The 17,727-nt window shown below is 40.2% G+C and overlaps 1 protein-coding gene across 1 annotated transcript in view; it reads left to right on the forward strand.

Annotated features, from left to right (window-relative positions):
• Positions 1-9,429: 9,429 nt before the first annotated feature.
• Positions 9,430-17,727, forward strand: part of LOC145394962 (inositol polyphosphate-4-phosphatase type I A) — a 170,685-nt gene continuing 162,387 nt past the window's right edge. Inside the window, exon 1 of the mRNA XM_080268711.1 lies at positions 9,430-9,496. Within this exon, the coding sequence (XP_080124837.1) occupies positions 9,430-9,496 (67 nt within the window). The remainder of the gene's footprint in view (positions 9,497-17,727) is intronic.

A 17,727-nucleotide genomic window follows, 5' to 3' on the forward strand; every position in this document is an offset into this window, starting at 1 on the left:
GGGCTGAGAATACGTCCTCTTGGCCACTGTGCTCTTGTCTGGATGAACTTGCGACCTTTGCATGAAGTGAGGCAACAGGTCAGTGTCTGTACTCTTTTCACTTTAACTTGGCCCCAAATTGACCCCCCTCCATATTAAATGCCGAGCTGTAACGAGATATTAACAAGTTATGACGCTAGTCACGAAGAAATGCAATGAGGAGAGGACATAGAGCCGTAACATCGTCTTCTTTACCATCACACTGTGGGAAGTAAGCTGCAAAAGGACGAAAATCAACGCCAAGTTAAGATGAAAGGACTATAGTTATGTAACGCCTGATGCTGACAGTGTGTACATACTAAGTGACATAGTGTGTACATGCTACCTGTGTACACGACTTAAATTAGTGTGATATCCTAGTGTGATCTCACCCCACCAGAAATTAGTGTGATATCCTAGTGTGATCTCACCCCACCAGAGAGACAGGTATGTTTGTGTTCCCCCCCCCCTTCCTTCATACTAGCACACTGTGAGTCATGTTCCTAGGCGGCTCTTGTACCGTAACACCTCTGACTTAGCGATTTATTTTGCATATTACACTTTAACTTTCTCTCAGATGCTGTTTATTTCGTTTTAATAACATAATTTGCATCTGTAACCTGCAAGTGGTTTACTGAGGCTTAATGCCGAGAATAAATCGCCAAGAAAGAGGTACTACGAACCTTACATGTCATTTAAGATACGGTCCTTAGCCTGTCCGTTGCTTGTTTTTCATTCTTGCAAATGTTCTTGAATCGAAAACTTTCCCGATTTTAAAAAGTTCTTGAGTTATAAACGTTCTTAAGTTCAAAACATTCCTCTGTTAAAAAACGTTCCTGTGTTATAAACGTTCTTAAATGTAGGCGGTTTACATAATTAGTTGAACCTGCTTATTATCCTACACGATCAGAAACGAAAGATGATGATGATGATAATTATTATTATTAGTATCATTTAGCACCGTGCCTCAGAACTGATCGTGTAAACTAGCATTTAGTGTAGTGCATCTCTATTTTTTTTATTTTTTTTTATTTTTAACATTCAGCACAGTAGAATGTTGTTTTTTATGAGCTTAATTATCTTAAAGTGTGTTCTATAATTATTTACCTTTTTTTTCATTCATTTTTACTTAATTCAGTGTGATGTGTTAAAAAAATGTTTGGTATTTGCCGATTAGCATAATTTTTTGACTGTACAGGATAAACACATTTTATTATATATATGTATTAAAAAAAAAAAACTATGCATGAAGTTGAATAGGTATAGTAAACACACCCACACACACACACACACACACACACACACACACACACACACACACACACACACACACACACACACACACACACACACACACAGAACATCAGCAGAATGAAGGGACCATAACACTTAACCCTTTCGCTGTGTGTATTCCTCTTCATTATTATTTTCTTGCTAATTTTAGAAGATTTTGATGGGCTGAAGCAAATCTATACTCTGTTCACTCTAAATAGGCGTAAAAATAGCATCTCTCCCTCTTGAATGTTGAGCTATGGCCTTGTGATGCTATATTCCTCTCATGCTAACTTGGCCCAAAATTGCCTTTCCATCTTGAACACCGAGTTGTAACAAGAGATTAGCACTAGAATATGATGCTAGTCACAAAGAAGTGCTATGGACAGGATGTAGAGCCATAGCATTGTCTTTTTCTGTCATTGAGCTGCTTGAAATATCCAGTACAAGGACGATATAATGGGCCAAGTTAAGGTAAAAGGAGTATAATTGAAGGCTGAACTGTAAATGGAGTTGTAGGAGGTTTATCAGTGAAGGTGGTGGTGGTGGTGTTATTAAGCTGGTGTGGTAGCAATTTGGTAGTGGTGGTGTTAAGGCGGTGTGATAGCAATTTCACGCATAGTTAATGTGAACAGAGTATAGTTACAGTGAATTAGCCATAAATGGATAGGGTTGTGGAGGGTTTTAGCAGTGGAGACAGTGCCTTGTGCCGTATTCTAGTGTTAGTTTGTAGTTACACTTAGCAGTGAAGAAGGTGTGATGACAGTTTTACGCCAAGTTAAAATGAGCAGAGTAAAGTGAATGAACAATTAATGGATGAAGGTGTGGAGGGATTTTGCAGTGAAGGAGGGTTGGAAGCTGTGGTAGAATTTTGCAGTGAAGGAGTGTTAGAAGTTGTGATAAAATTTTGCAGTGAAGGTGATGGTGGTGGTGTGAAGGAGTGTTAGGAGGTGTGATAAAATTTTGCAGTGAAGGTGGTGGTGGGAAGGTGTGTTAAGAGTTGTGGTGGGGTTTTCCGGTGGTGTTGGTGCAGTGAAGGAGTGTTAGGAGAGGGTGTGAGTGCGGTGGGACGGGAGAGAAGCCAAGTGGTAATGGAACAAGGCTATTACATGTACAGGTAGGGTAGACCCTTAACTGCCCCCTGGTTTTAAGCGCGGCTGCCCGTTTTAAGAAGTGCTGGAACTTGTAGTTTCTCTCTCTCTCTCTCTCTCTGTTTGTACTGATTTACACGTACGGACAAAAGAAAAGGAGACGGTGCTTCAGACTGGTCGCACAAGAACTGGGTCGTTTCTGGCTGACTAGTTACATTTGGGAGACTGGGGGAATTGTATCAAGCGGGGGTATGTGAAGGGAAGGTGCTACCACTGTGCCCACCCTATTGTAACTCGTCATCCAGAAAGGACGTCTGTTAAGGAAGCTACCTAACACATCTTCCCTAGCAATTTATTTTTGGGTATGGGTGGGTAATATCCTCTTGTACATTATCTATGCGAAGTGTGGCGATATTGAAAGGATTTATGTAAAACAGAAGGGAACAGTAAGGTGTATAGGATAAATCACTTAGGTAATCCTGTTAGGGAGCTTCCGAGAATATGCGTCTTAATCCTGTGTGTCTGGGTTAAACCGGTGTCTGTTCCCTTTGTCCACACCTTTACATAGGCAAAGTACTGGATTGTAGGTAACGCTGGATTTTCATGCGTAGGGGAAATCTGTATCTCATTTACCACTTCATCACCACGAGCACATTGACAAGGGGCCATTTTAAGGTGTGGGAAATCTCTGGGTAGGCTTAAGGTTACCCAGTGCCGATGTCCTTGGTGTTGTAGAGGGCTCCTTCAGTTTACCAAAAGATTACAGAGGGACTCAAAGTAGATGGGTATTGTCACAGTGAATAATAGGTATGCAAGTTAGGGGTTTATTAACATGGCCTTAGAGGTGCAAGGTGCTTCCGGTTAATAACTTGCTTGTAACTTGTACACGTTCATGGTCTGGTATTGCCGCCTGCCTTGCCTCTCAACTACCTGCTTAACCCCACGCCGAGCGGTTATTGCTGTCGCCCTGTCCTAATACATTGCCCCAATCTTTTGTCCACGAGGTACAGTCGACAGAAGAAATTCGTTCCAGCCTTCCCAAGTTTGATATGAGTCTTTGTGATCTGGTAACGCTGTCTGTGATCTGGTAACGCTGTAGCAGAGACTTGATGGATGTGCTTTAAATAACTAGGTATCGTTATTATTTACTGACCAACTTGAAATGGATTTCTGGCACACAACAGAGGGATGCTTGAAACGAAATCCTGCTGTCGATGGTAACAATCATCCCCACCGCCTCACAGTGAAGGGGTTAATGAGGGTTATTTATAATCTCTCAGGTTCAGAAAGTACCTCTTCAGTAATATCAGTCATCACGTGGTAACAAGAACGTGATAATAAAAGTTGTCAATTAACAGAGGTGCGTAATTTAAATGGGAGGGGGTTTCTTGTAAGCCAAATAAAATCGTCTGAAGACATCAAGATTGACATGAAATAGGCGGATTCAATAGCTTTTGATCCTCATTTCTGTCATAACTAACTCGTGACCTAACCTAACCTAACCTAACCTCATCTCACCTACCTTTACCTCACTTCACCTAACCTGACCTAACCAAACCTACCCTACCCTACCCTACCCTAACCTAACCTAACCTAACCTAACCCAACCCAACCCAACCCAACCGTACCCAACCCGATTAAGTTAACCTAACAACCCAGTCTGACCTAACTTACCTTCTGGCCCTAATCTAATTCTGTAAGGACCGGATTAATCTATGCATTCTCATGTATTTACGGCTACTTATGATTCTTATTATTATATACGGCGAACTTCAATCATACGGCGTCAGAGAATTGTGCTTATCATGGCGAGAGGCGATACGTATTTCCTTCCAACCTCTCACTTATCTTTCCAACACCTGCACTACTCGCGGTGTCTCTAGGGCCCGTTCACTCCCTAACACCTTTTCCCTACCAGTTTATTTTTCTGCATGTGCCATTGTGATTTTTTTTTCTTATCGCGGATGGTATATGTGTCGATGATGAATAAATATAAGAGAGTAGCGAGGGGTAACATGCAAAATAAATCGCAAAGGAAGAGGTGTTAGTATGCTTCCCCACCGAACGATAATACGGAGCTAGGTGAATGATATCGTCTGCTGGAAGCAAGAATAAGTAAATGAATAAATTAAAGAAAGACGTCATGGTATTGAAAGGGTTAATATATTGGACCTTATCGGCGTGAGGGATGCTATGCCTTTCTCTCCATCCCGTACGTCCGTATTCTCCCTAGCACCTCCTCTTCAGCGACTTATTTTTAGATACGAGTAGTTAATATCAGTTTGTGTGGCATTTATGTTGAGTGTTGTGGTATTAGGGTGATTTAAGTGACACGAGAACAGCAAGAACGTATTTTCACTACAATGACTTCTTTTTCATGTAGTTCGCGAGATTTTTTTTTTTTTTTTTGAACTGGAAGGGTTAGTTACAGCTCTAAGTAACCCTTCACTGCATAGGATGCCCTGAGGAGGTAAATAAAATCAAATAGCAGCAAGAATTACGTATAAATTTTGTCGTCGTCGTCGTCGTAGTAGTGGTGGTGGTAGTAGTAGTAGTAATAGTAGTAGTAGTACTAGTAGTAGTAGTAGTAGTAGTTGCAACCCCAGGCTTCTCTGAACGTGAACCCTGTCGACTCAAGGTCAGATTTGCCTTTCTTCTGTCCACTCTTCACCTGGTGGGGGACATGAAGGGGATTAGGAGACGTTTGTTTGATCGGGCAGCTCCACCGCCGTCATATCGGTGCCACCACACGAAGGCGTCCCTCCCTAGCAGCTGCAGCGTCGTGGTACTGAAGGGGGGTTAATGGGACCCGGACTTTGACAGTTTGTGGCGGAGTGCACGATAGTTTGGAGAATTTCTGAGCCCACAAGTTTGCCTGGAAAGTGTGTGTGGGTGTGGGTGTGGGTGTGCGTGTGCGTGTGCCTGCTGCTGTAGGAAATCCGAATTTTGGAGGCTGCTGGCGTTGCATGTACCTAGGGTGGCAGAAAATGAGGAAATATGATAGGTAAATATCTAATTGGTGTGAGGCAAATATGTGAGAAAAATATAGCAAGTAAAATCGACTTTGGTGTGAAGGGCATGGGCATAAGTGTGGGTGTTTGCCTGTTAAATAAGGATTCCGGTAGCTTGAATGGTGAGTGAGTGGGAGTGTGGCTTATTCAGTTGGGCAGACTTATATTATATTCTCCTATCATCATCATCATCATCATCATCTCCTCCTCCTCCTCATCATCATCATCATCATCATCATCATCATCATCATCATCATCATCATCATCATCATCATCATCATCATCATCATCATCATCATTATCATCATCCCTTGTGGCGCCAAAGACCCTACTTCGTCCCGTCCTAGGGAGGGAAAAGAGGTCTGGATGATGATGATGATGATGGTGATGATAATGATGATGATGATGATGATGATGGTGATAAAACGAAATTGCAATATCACGTCGGAAATGGAAGCTGGGTTTGGGTGTCTACGTTAGTTTTGCCAAATAATTTTATTGTGATTAGACATTTGCATAATTGATTCATTTGTGTAAATACTTCGTGCGTCAGTCTTCCAGCCAAACAGAATTTCAAGCCAGACTTCTTCATTTCTTTGAGGTGGAAAGTATTATACTCTTTTTACTCTAACTTGGCCTAAAATTGCCGTGTCTCCTTCGTCAGTGCCGAGTTTTAATAACAAGTTAGAATATGATGCTAGTCACAAAGAAGTGCTGTCTTCAGTGTTGAGTTGTAATAGTTGAATAACAATACAGTATGATGCTTGTCACAAAGAAGTGCTGTCTTCAGTGTTGAGTTGTAATAATAGAATAACCCTAGAATATGATGCTTGTCACATCGAATAGGATGCTAGTCACAGAGAAATGCTGTGGAAATGATGCAGACAGTTCTTCCATTTACATTTTTCAAAATATCCGAGACAGAGTAAAAATTTAAGAATATGTCTAAAGTTTGCATTCGATTAATTTACACACATACATACGACAACAATACTCATTTACCTTAATGTGGCCGAGATTTTCGTCCTTTTTGCATTGTTAACGAAGCTCAGTGGCAGAAGAAAGATAATACTGTGGCTCTACATCATTTCTGTTGCACTTCTTCGTGACTAGCATCATTTCAGTGCTAATCTCTTGTTACAACTCGGTATTCAAAGTGGGTACGCCATCTTAGTGTGAAAGGCCTACAGTTGAAGTGAACAGCGGCAATTACAAAAAGTTTGAGCATAGTAGTAGTAGTAGTAGTACCGGTAGTAGTAGTAGTAGTAGTACCGGTAGTAGTAGTAGTAGTAGCAGTAGTAGTTCCAACCCCATCCCCACCTGAACGTGAACTCGGTGGACTATAGGCTTGAGCTGGTCCTCTCCTACAGTCTACTATCCACCTTTTGGAGGATAAGGAGGGGGTTGAAGAACGTTTGTACAATCGGGCAGTGGAGCAGCTCGGTGATATCGGTGCCACCACATGAAGGCCTCCCTCTCAAACACCAAAATAAGGCGTCATCCTACGGAAAGGGATAAGGGGAGAGCTCTTGAAGTGGAGAGGATTAAAGAGGAGTATTCAGAGTAGGAAGTAAGTGATGAATGAAGTGTTGCGTCTTAGGGTGGAAATCCCCTTCAGGCGTTGGGTAATTTGGCTCGTATAACACTGTATTCGGTTACTAGAGGAGGTCTGCAAGTAATTGAGAAACATAAGAAAAATAATGTACTGAATTACCAGAGAAACAGGATGAGGACTTGTGTTTTATTCTTTCCGACAAGGAGAGTATGTTTTCACCCCTGTTTGTTTGTTTGTTAGCAGCATTACTCAAAAACTAAGAGAGATTTGGACTAAATTTGGTGGGTAGATAGTCCATGTCTCAGGGAACAATCGATTAACTTTTGGGACCGATCCGGATCGTATTAAAGCTTCTGGATCCGGAAAACATTTTTTGTGAAACCCTAATCAGCGATGAGAAATCCTAACCCATTATGAAGAGTGGTTTGGAAATTACGCTGCCCTTGTTGGAGAGAGGCGCTTCACTGAGTGCCCCTCGAGTTTAATATAGAATTTAAGCAAAAAATTAGTTTACTCTTTCCGTACTTTTTTTTTTTTTTTTTTAACTATTGGGCAGGTAAGACGACACACTATTTTACTAATAATCCGGAAAATTAGAGCGTCATAATTCTAGTTTCCGTGATTTTTTTTCTCTGTCCAGCAAGTGTTTTCCATTAGCAGTAAATTGGTTAAGAAATTATGATGGTGGTGATGATGATGATGATCGTATATTGGTACATTAGGCGAGCAAGACGGGGACTAAGTTTTCTTGGATAATTTATAGACAAAAAAAGAACCATATTTTTTCCTCCTTCATGGTTTTCTTTAACATCCTTTTTTTTCTTTTTTCTTTTTGACAGGTAAGACAAGATCTGGTTTTTCCTGGATAGCCAAAAAATACTAGTCTGAGAAAAGTCAAAGATCATCCTTATTAGTTTCTCGATAATGTTATTCTTGCTTTGATTAAGAAAAATAGCCAAAATAAGGATGATAATGGTGTCTTTATTTTGATGTCTTTATTTATCGCAGCTGCAAGGAGATTTTTTTTTTTTTTACGGATGTTTGTGAAAAAAAAAAAAAAAAACTCAATATAAGTCATGATTCTGGCTTTCGATTTTTTTATGACAGGTAAGGGGATCATTTTTTTTTTTGGATCATAAAAAAAGTCACTATTTTACCTTTCCTTTTATATCTTTTTTTTTATCTTTTTTCCTTCTCATCTTTTTATTTTTTCTTGTTTTTTCTTTTTTTCTCCTTTTCCTTTTTGTTTTTTTTTTTCCTTTCATTTTCAGTTTTTTCATATCCTTTTCTTTTTTTCTTTTTTTTGTTTTTTTTTCTTGTCCGTTTCTTGTTTCTTTTTCGCATCCTTTTTTTTTTCTTTTTCTTTTTTCTTCCCCCCCGCCTCCCTTCCCATGCCTTGCTGTTCTGTCCTTGTGTTACTTCCTTTGCTCTCTATAGACAGATCCGGTGCTTGCCTCCTATAAAGATCCCTGCGTGTGTTTTTTATTCCTTCACGAAGATATTGCGTGTTGTAGCTTCATCTCCAGCGTCTTATATTTCTCTAAGTATATCTCTAAGTAGGTGCGTATAATTCTTTTGTCATGTATATAGGATTTTATTTTTTTTTAAGGCACAGACGTGAGCAAAAAGTTCGTGGACAGTAATTCTTAAACCATTTTTAGGGAAGGGGGTTTCTCTGAGGTACAGTTGTCAGCGAAAGTTTGTGGACTCACCCCCGTCAACATTGTGTCCTGCCTTCTGTATTTCTCATTCCCACCCAGACGCCTGTGTATCCTTGCTTCTCATATTCTTTTGGTGTGTGCTTCATAGTGCCGTCTTAAAAGTAATCTCTCTCTCTCTCTCTCTCTCTCTCTCTCTCTCTCTCTCTCTCTCTCTCTCTCTCTCTCTCTCTCTCTCTCTCTCTCTCTCTCTCTCTCGCTTTATGTTGTGGTTGGGCTGCTTCGATGCTATACAATGAAATGATACTGATTTGGCTGCTTCTACGAGAGGGTACTGACGCGGTTGGTTTTTGTTATTGTTCCGATTCACGTTTCTTCTGCACACACTCGTCTTTGCAGTGGGGACTTTTCTTCCAAATAAAACTTATGACTGATGTTCGGAATAGTAGTAGTGGTAGCAGTAGTAGTAATAGTGTTAGTAGTAGTAGCATTAGTAGTAGTTGTAGTAGTAGTAGTAATAATAGGTTACTGTAATCGTGATGGGGTAAAGGGATGGGTTTGAGTGTAACCTCCATTCTCTTTCTCGTATGCATTATGAAAAGTACTAGTAGTAGTATAGTAGTAGTAATAGTGTTGGTAGTGGTAGTGTTTGTGATGTTGGTAGTTGTTTAACCCCGGGCCTCCCCCTCCCTCCCCCTAGCGTACGGTACATGTATGACACAAGGTAGAGAGGGATCCCTGCACTACCCTCCTCCACCCGCCCCGCCCCTCCCCCCGCCCGCACGCCCGCACGCCCACTCCCCTGCGGTTAAGGTAAGCGCGTGATGGCCGCAGGCGGTCGTCTGCGGTGCGGCGGGCGTGACTCGACTGCGGTACTGCCTTGTTTGTCAGGTAATTTTTTGGATTCACAAAGGCTGCTGCTGATGCTTGTAGGCTGAATTTATAGGCACCCCCCCCCCCCCAAGGCCCGCTCTCACTCCTTCCCTGGCTTTAATTTAGTGATACATTGTGCTGAATCTGCCCTCCATTCCCCCCCCCACCCCCTTTTCCCATATACTTTGCGTTCTCATTTTTCTCCCCATGTTCCTCATCTCATGGTTTTATTATGCCTTTCTTCTTTTCCTTACATTATACCTCACCTTCTTTCCCATCTTCCTAACTCTTCTCTCCCATACTGTGTTCTCACCTCATCTTCGTCTTTATCCCTGACTCCCTTTTCTTTTCATACTTCTCATCATTTTTCTTCCATATTCCCCATCTCTGTATCTCTCCTTTTTCCATACCTCCTGTTTTCCAATATTCCCTGCCTTCCCTTTCTGTGTTTCCTCCCGCTTGGCTGTTCTTGTCTTTGTAACTTATAGAATAGTTACGTTAGTTATAGCCTTCTCTGCTGCAGCTTCCCTTTGAACTCCTTTATACTCACTTCCTTTGCCCTCCATAACCCTTGCGTCTTCACAACCCCAGGCATACCCTTCCACCCCCTCGCTCTGCTCCTTCTCCCCACACACACACACCACGTTCCTCCTGCTTCCTGTCTGAACCCCCCCCCCCTCTTACTTCTCTCCCCTCCCTATTTCTTCCCTTCCTCCCCTCTCATCTCACTCCCCTAATTTCTGTCTCAAGCATCTCACTTCCAACCCCTCCAGCCGCATCCCTACCTGTCTAGCCCCTCTCCCTCTTCCAGAACTTCCTCCCTCTACCCTCTCGTCCTCCATCCCCTTCCCCTCCCCTCACCCTTCCCTTACCCCCTCCCCTCCCCTCCCCTCCCCTCCCCGCTTGGCTGTGTCTGGGCTTCAGTCAGTGACCCTCCTTACGTAGAATCAAGGTATAGAGAAGCAAATTTTTTTTACTTCAGTCTCGTGACGCATTGTTTCTTTTAGTTTTCCATCTTCCAGACGATTTTATTCAGCTAAGGAAAGATCTTTTGTAATGGAGGGGTTGGTGAAGCCTGTGTCCAGCCTCTCTTGTTCAGATAGTCTCCCGTAAGCTGAGGAAAATCATCTGAATGTAGTAAGAAACAGTAAAAATATATATAAATGGATTGAAAGGGGTTAACTCCGTGTATGATTTATTATTATTATTATTATTATTATTATTATTTTATTATTATTACTATTATTATTATTATTATTATTATTATTATTATTATTATTATTATTATTATTATTATCGCTACTTCAGACGATTGTGTTCACCATAGGAACGTGAATATTTCTCACCTCCAGCTCAAGAGGGTTTCATTTACGCTGACTAAAATCGTCTGGAAATAGCAATAAATAGATAAATAAAAATGAAATGCAATAATACGTCTATGGTACTGAATGGGTAACTTCTCTATACCTTGCATAATTATATATATCTGCACCAGCGCCATAATGGGGAAAAATTATTGGATTAAACCACTTTCACCTCTTTGATGGATGTTTCTCAGTGTTGCGTGCATGAAAAACTTGAAAGAGTAGTGACAAAATTTCGTTGGCTATTTATTTTAGGGTAGTGACAAAATTTCGTTGGCTATTTATTTTAGGGTAGTGACAAAATTTCGTTGGCTATTTATTTTAGGGTAGTGACAAAATTTCGTTGGCTATTTATTTTCGTTATATAAATTTCGTTACCACTTGTTTTGGTTACCCTTTATTTCATAGTCTTTGTATAATATGCATATGTAACGTCAGATTGCCATAGAGATTGAATTAGATTATTATTATTATTATTATTATTATTATTATTATTATTATTATTATCATTATTGTTATTTTAGATGTATTTCATTATATTTCGGTGCACAAAAAAGCATTTGAAAATCAATGATACCCCTTCGTAATTCGTTTTTATTTTGACAGTGAGATTTTCGTGTTGCCTTCAAACTCAGCGCCTTACACACACAAACGAATTGATTTTCACATTACAGGGTGGATACGTTTCTATGTTTTATTGGCTGGTGCTTGGAAAACCCGAGAGATATATATGCTAGAATTTCTTGACGTGATAGTTTGTGTTTTGTATGTAAAAATTGGTCTTGTTTTATCGATTGGGTGTCCGAGTTATTTATTTTTTTTTTAATATATTTATTTATTTATTTATTTTTTTTGGACTGTGCATGAATTACTATAGGGATTTTTTTTGTGGAGTTTCATTATTGGGTTGAGTTATTATTTACTGTACAGGTCTTGTGTGCAGTACCGATTCGTTGTTAAATTTCCATATTGTGTGAATTAAAGGGATTATCTCTCTCTCTCTCTCTCTCTCTCTCTCTCTCTCTCTCTCTCTCTCTCTCTCTCTCTCTCTCTCTCACTACTTAGAAAACTGGAATGTTAGAGAGATTTAATAGTGCATAATTTCTCGTATTATGCATGGGAACACTACAGGAATGATATTATATAAATAGACAGCATGTTAATTCTACAGGAAGGCATTGTTTTTCCCAGTTATGTTTTGCAAGTTGAGGTAAATATTGATGAATTAGATAAAGTCTTGCATGCACGATACATTCAGGTTTTTCAATACGGTATATTACTAGTGACTGATGAATTGACTTGTTTTCAGCATTATTGATACAGCAGAATATGAAAAAACTTACACCATATTTCCGTCAGCATGGGAAGTCGATTTTGAGCTGAATAGAATCTTGTGGTGGATTGGCCATATGGAGAGGATGGAGGGTGAGACACTGACGAGGGGAGTGTATGTGAGTGAGGTGGAGGGAGTGAGAGGGAGGGGGAGGCTGAGGATGAGATGGAGGGATGGAGTGGAGAGGTATATGAGAGAGGGGGGTGTGAGTTGGGAGCAGGGCAGTAAAATGGTGGGGGACAGGGCGACGTGGAGGCGATTTGTTTGTGGCCACCCCGTACGGGATTGAGGCGTCTGGCAATAGATAGATAGATAGAGATGATAATTGGGAGCATCGTATTCGGGGGCGCCCACCATCCACTCACCTGATGCAGTGCTTATTTCAGGTGACTGTACACCGAATGACAAGCCAGATGGTTTCCTGTAACCGAAAAATCTGGTTGCTACGTTGGGCGGTAACCATGTAACCAACTGACACTCCAGGAGGATGGGTGGCGTAAGGTGCGCATCCGAGTCTGGTTGAAGATCATTGCTCACATATTGCTACTCATGGAAAAGCGACTGGTCACCCTCGCCTTAAATGCCGGAACAGAGTAGCCTAACCACGGGCCCCTACCCTCCTGATGGGAAAAAAATAAAGGGTTGGATAATAGTTTCTAATCCCCCTTCACTGCTAGAGGGTTTAAAGGGTTCAATTAGACTTAATGAACTTTTCCGGCGACAAAGAGAGAGAGAGAGAGAGAGAGAGCTGAGTCATCCTGGTCAATGGGTTAAACAGAGGCATGTATCTCCCGTGTTATCTATTTTTGGTCTATTATATCCGGTTTGGGTTGCGGAGTGGTGGATGATTGGCGATTTCCGTTTTGAGTGCGTCTCTCTCTCTCTCTCTCTCTCTCTCTCTCATTAGTCCGTTAGAAGATAGCCCGTCAGAAAAATAGCCCATCAGAATAATAGCTCATCAGAAAATAGCCCACCAGAAAAATAGCCCGTGAGAAAATAGCCCATCAGAAAATAGCCCATCAGATAATAGCCCATCAGAAAATAGCCCACCAGAAAAATAGCCCGTCAGAAAATAGCCCGTCAGAAAATAGCCCATCAGAAAATAGCCCATCAGAAAAATAGCCCACCAGAAAAATAGCCCACCAGAAAAATAGTCCCTGATAAGCTTAACAAAATATTCCGAAACTAATAATAATAATAATAAATAAAATATATAAATAAAATAAATAAGGTTGTAAATGAAAATAAAATATACCAATAAAGGAAGAATTAAACTATAAGGTAATTAATGAAAAGACCAACTAGTGATGTTAATAATTTTGTTTTCTGAGTTAGACACGTCATCGTACTGAAGGGGCTCCACAGGTATCGACCTCGCAATGTTAATAAATAAATAAATTAACAGTAAATAAAAACAGCTTGTGATATGCTCAAAATTTTCTTTTTCGTAATGAGAAAAAAAAATACCATCACCCTGGAGATGAAAATTTAATATATATCATTAATGTATTTCGTTACATATACACCGTTTCGAAATGCAAGCGGGTCGTGTTGCAAATGAGTGTCGCTTCCCCTCCAAAATTCGTCGTATTTACCTTTAATTATGACTATATTGGCCAGGTAATGAGATGCAGGTGTGCAGTCTTGGGTCTCTTGGTGGGTGTCACGCCTGGGATGGGTTATTTTTACGTTTTTTATATTTAGGCATTTATTTATTTGGTATTAGTGTTATTATTATTATTATTATTATTATTATTATTATTATTACTGGGGAGTGGTGAATATTTGGGATGGCTTATATCTGCATACTTGACCATTTTATATCAAGGCTTATTTTTATTACTATTTCTAACATTATTATTATTATTATTATTGTTATTATTATTATTATTATTATTATTATTGTTATTATTATTATTATTATTATTATTATTATGAATTCAAGGCTACTGTAGGAAAGAGGTCACTGTAACTTTCCTGTATGACGTTCACTCAAACTTGGCATAGATTCCGAACATGTTTAGGTCGATTAATGCTTCAAGGTCAGACTGGGAAGTAAATTTGACTAGCAACCAAGGAGACTCATTCATGCCCCATAACTAAGGCTCATCGGAATTTTTTATACTCACGGCCATCTTTTCAATTTTGGTTGATGCCCAAGTGTCCAGTCTGGAGAATTATTTTGACTAGTAACCAAGGAGACGCATTCCAACCCCTTAGTTAATACTCCTCGAATTTTATAGAGCCACATCATAGTTTTCAGTTTCAGTCGATTCCCAAGTGGTCAGTCTGGAGAATTTGACTAGTAACCAAGGAGACGCATTCCAACCGCATAGCTAATACCCCTCGAATTTTATATAGCCACATCTTAGTTTTCAGTATGCCCCAGTGACCCAGTTCCGTCAGATAAAAACCAACATAGTAGTATTCGTGCCAGCATGTTAATATGTTGTGGGAATTAATGGAAACATGTCCGGAATTTGCGTGACTTTGGGTGATTTTAGGCTAATTACGCGTTATTAGGAAGTTTAAGTGGTTAATTTTTTCAGCAAATGCATAATATTTTGGCCTTCGTTATTTGTTCACCATCATCGTTATCATTATCATCATCATCATCATCGTTGTCATCATCATCATCATCATCAGTAGCATCATTATCATCATGGTCGTCATTATCATCGTTATTATCATCAGTAGCATCACCATCTTCATCATCATCATCATCATCATCATCATCATCATCATCATCATCTCAGTCCATCTTGTAACATAATCTTTTTTTTTTTTTTTTAGGCGATGTTAATGATTGATAGTGAATAAAAATTAGGAATGAAGGAAGGAAGGAGGGAAGGAAGGAAGGACGGAGGGAGGGAATGAAGGAAGGAGGGAAAGAAGAACAGCTCAGGGAAAATGGAGGGGGAGAAGGAAGAATGGAAGGAAGGAAGGAAGGAAGAAAGGAAGCAAGGAATGAGTGAATGAAAATGAAGGAAGGAAGGAAGGAAGAATAGCTGTGGGAAAATGAAGGAGAGGGAAGGAAGGAAAAGCAATACCAAGATGAAGGAAGGCAGAGCGAAGGAGGTGATAACAAGGAAGAATAAGCAGTTTAAGGAAAGGGAAGCAGTTCGACAAGGAGTGAGAGGCAATAAGCAAGGAATGAGGAAACAGAAGGAAATAAACAGTGGAGAGAGAGATAGATAGATAGAGAGAGAGAGAGAGAGAGAGGGCTTGAAATACAGTGGGAGAAAACTTGCACACAAGGATAATCACCACCGTAAATTCCTTCATTAATTGCACAGGTACGAGTTGGCCTAATTGTGAGAGCGTGTATTCGTGGTGGTTAAGGAAGCTCCCTAACACCTCTTCCTAACCGATTTATTCTTGGCTACGGGTGGCTTATATCGCGTTGTACTTCGTTTATGCGGAGTATGGTGATATTTCAGCGATCTAAGTAGCACGGAGGGCAAGGTGTAATAAGCAAAATAAATCGCTTAGGAAGGGGTGTTAAGGAGAATTGGTCTTTTGGAGGCTGGTGGGTCTGTGTGGTCAATGTATCCAGGGTGGTCCGTAAATTGCGCACCTCTAGAAACTCACCTGGTTGTGATGCGAGGACGGCCCAGTCTGCTGGTGAGGGCTGGGTGTGGCAGTGGGAGAAGGAAATGGATAAATGATGCTGGCCAGAGAGCATGTGAAGGCTGCTTTAGTGTGTTTTTGTGCGTTTTATATTTGTTTCATCATCATCATCATCATCATCATCATCATCATCATCATCATCATCGCCATCATCATCATCCGGTAATTTATCATCATCATCATCATCATCATCATCATCTTCGCCATCATCATCATCCGGTAATTATCATCATCATCATCATCGCCATCATCATCATCATCATCATCATCATCATCATCATCATCAGGTAATTCGTCATCATCATCGTCATCAGGTAATTCATCAGTCATCATCATCATCATCATCATCAGGTAATTCATCATCATCATCATCGTCATCATCATCATTTAGTCCTCAAGCAACTCATCATCATCATTTCGTCCTTAAGCAACTCATCATCATCATCATCATCATCATCATCATCATCATCAATTAGTCCTCAAGCAACTCATCATCATCATCATCATCATCAATTAGTCCTCAAGCAACTCATCATCATCATCATCATCATCATCATCATCATCATCATTTAGTCCTCAAGCAACTCATCATCATCATCATCATCACTTAACAGTTCATATAGTTGAGTTTGCAGTGCTTTGAATCGACACTAATACATGTTTTAATTTTATTTTTGCACATAAACCTTAATGACAAATTTTTTACCTAACCCTAAATGATAGTAATTCTAATGTTTTTTCTTTGCATAAATAGCGCTCATTTAATTTGCATAGAAATTTGGCATGAAAATTTAAATCACAGTATCACATATCCTTTTAATAATAGCATGAAATTTGGCCTAAAAAATCACAATAAAACTTAATGATAGCATATTTACACATTTTTTTCCTGCATGTAATTAGTGTCCATATCATTTGCATAGGAATTTGACGTGAAAATAAAACCCGAATGACGCCGATAGTATATTGTGATGACTTTATTTAATATCGTAGTAAGCTCTTTGATATGGCATTTAACTCACTAATGAGCTTTGTGACGTGAATGAATACAGGGTGGGACGTAATTAGCACCCCACTAGAAGTAGCCTGGTGGTATCTTGTTGGAGGGACGGCTCAGACTGCTGGTGTGGGCGTGGGTGTGCCAGTGGGAGTAGGAAGTGAATAAATGATGCTGGATAGACACTGATAGCCCTGACCTGTCCCTGCATGGCACTAATAATCACCAGGCGAAGTGGAAAAGGATTGTTATATATGGACTACCTTGTGCATACGAATCTAAAAATAATCAGATAAAACAAATCGGTAACGAACAGGTGTTGCGGAGCCTCCAGTACTTTCTTAAATGCTGCCAGGAGACTCTGACCATTTTCTCCCTACTCTTCCTATGTATTTACCACCTCGTCCTACCTCTCACATGCGAAAGAACGTGATATCTCCCCTGGTGTTATGAGTGGTGTTATCAGGGTTGGTGTTATGGGTGTTATGGCTGTCGTGGTGTTATCTGGGTCGGTGTTATGGCTGTGTATATGGTAGTCCTGCTGTTTATGTTTGGTGTTATATAATTGTCTTGCTGCTATGGTTGGTGTTATTTAGATTGGTGTTACAGGGTTGTCTTGGTGTTATGGTTGGGGCTATGTAGACGGAGAGATAGTGTCTTGGGTATTGTCTTCACCGATTCATCTTTTCTTTTTTTTATGTACCTTTAGTGCTTGTGAATATCTCTCTCACTGGTTATCTTTCTCCTTGTATATCTGGACATTCATACATCTTTCCGTCTGTCTGTCAGTATATGTATCTGTTTCTCTGTATGTGTTTACTGGAAGTCTCTCTGTGCGTCTGTCAGTCAATCAAGTTTATCAGATAAGCTACCGGTATGTGTATGTATATATGTATGTATGTATCAGTTTATCTTTCCATCCATC

This window comes from Coenobita brevimanus, chromosome 29 (assembly GCF_032717465.1).
Source record: "Coenobita brevimanus isolate Jiangsu-jjx chromosome 29, ASM3271746v2, whole genome shotgun sequence".
Lineage (NCBI taxonomy): Eukaryota > Metazoa > Arthropoda > Malacostraca > Decapoda > Coenobitidae > Coenobita > Coenobita brevimanus.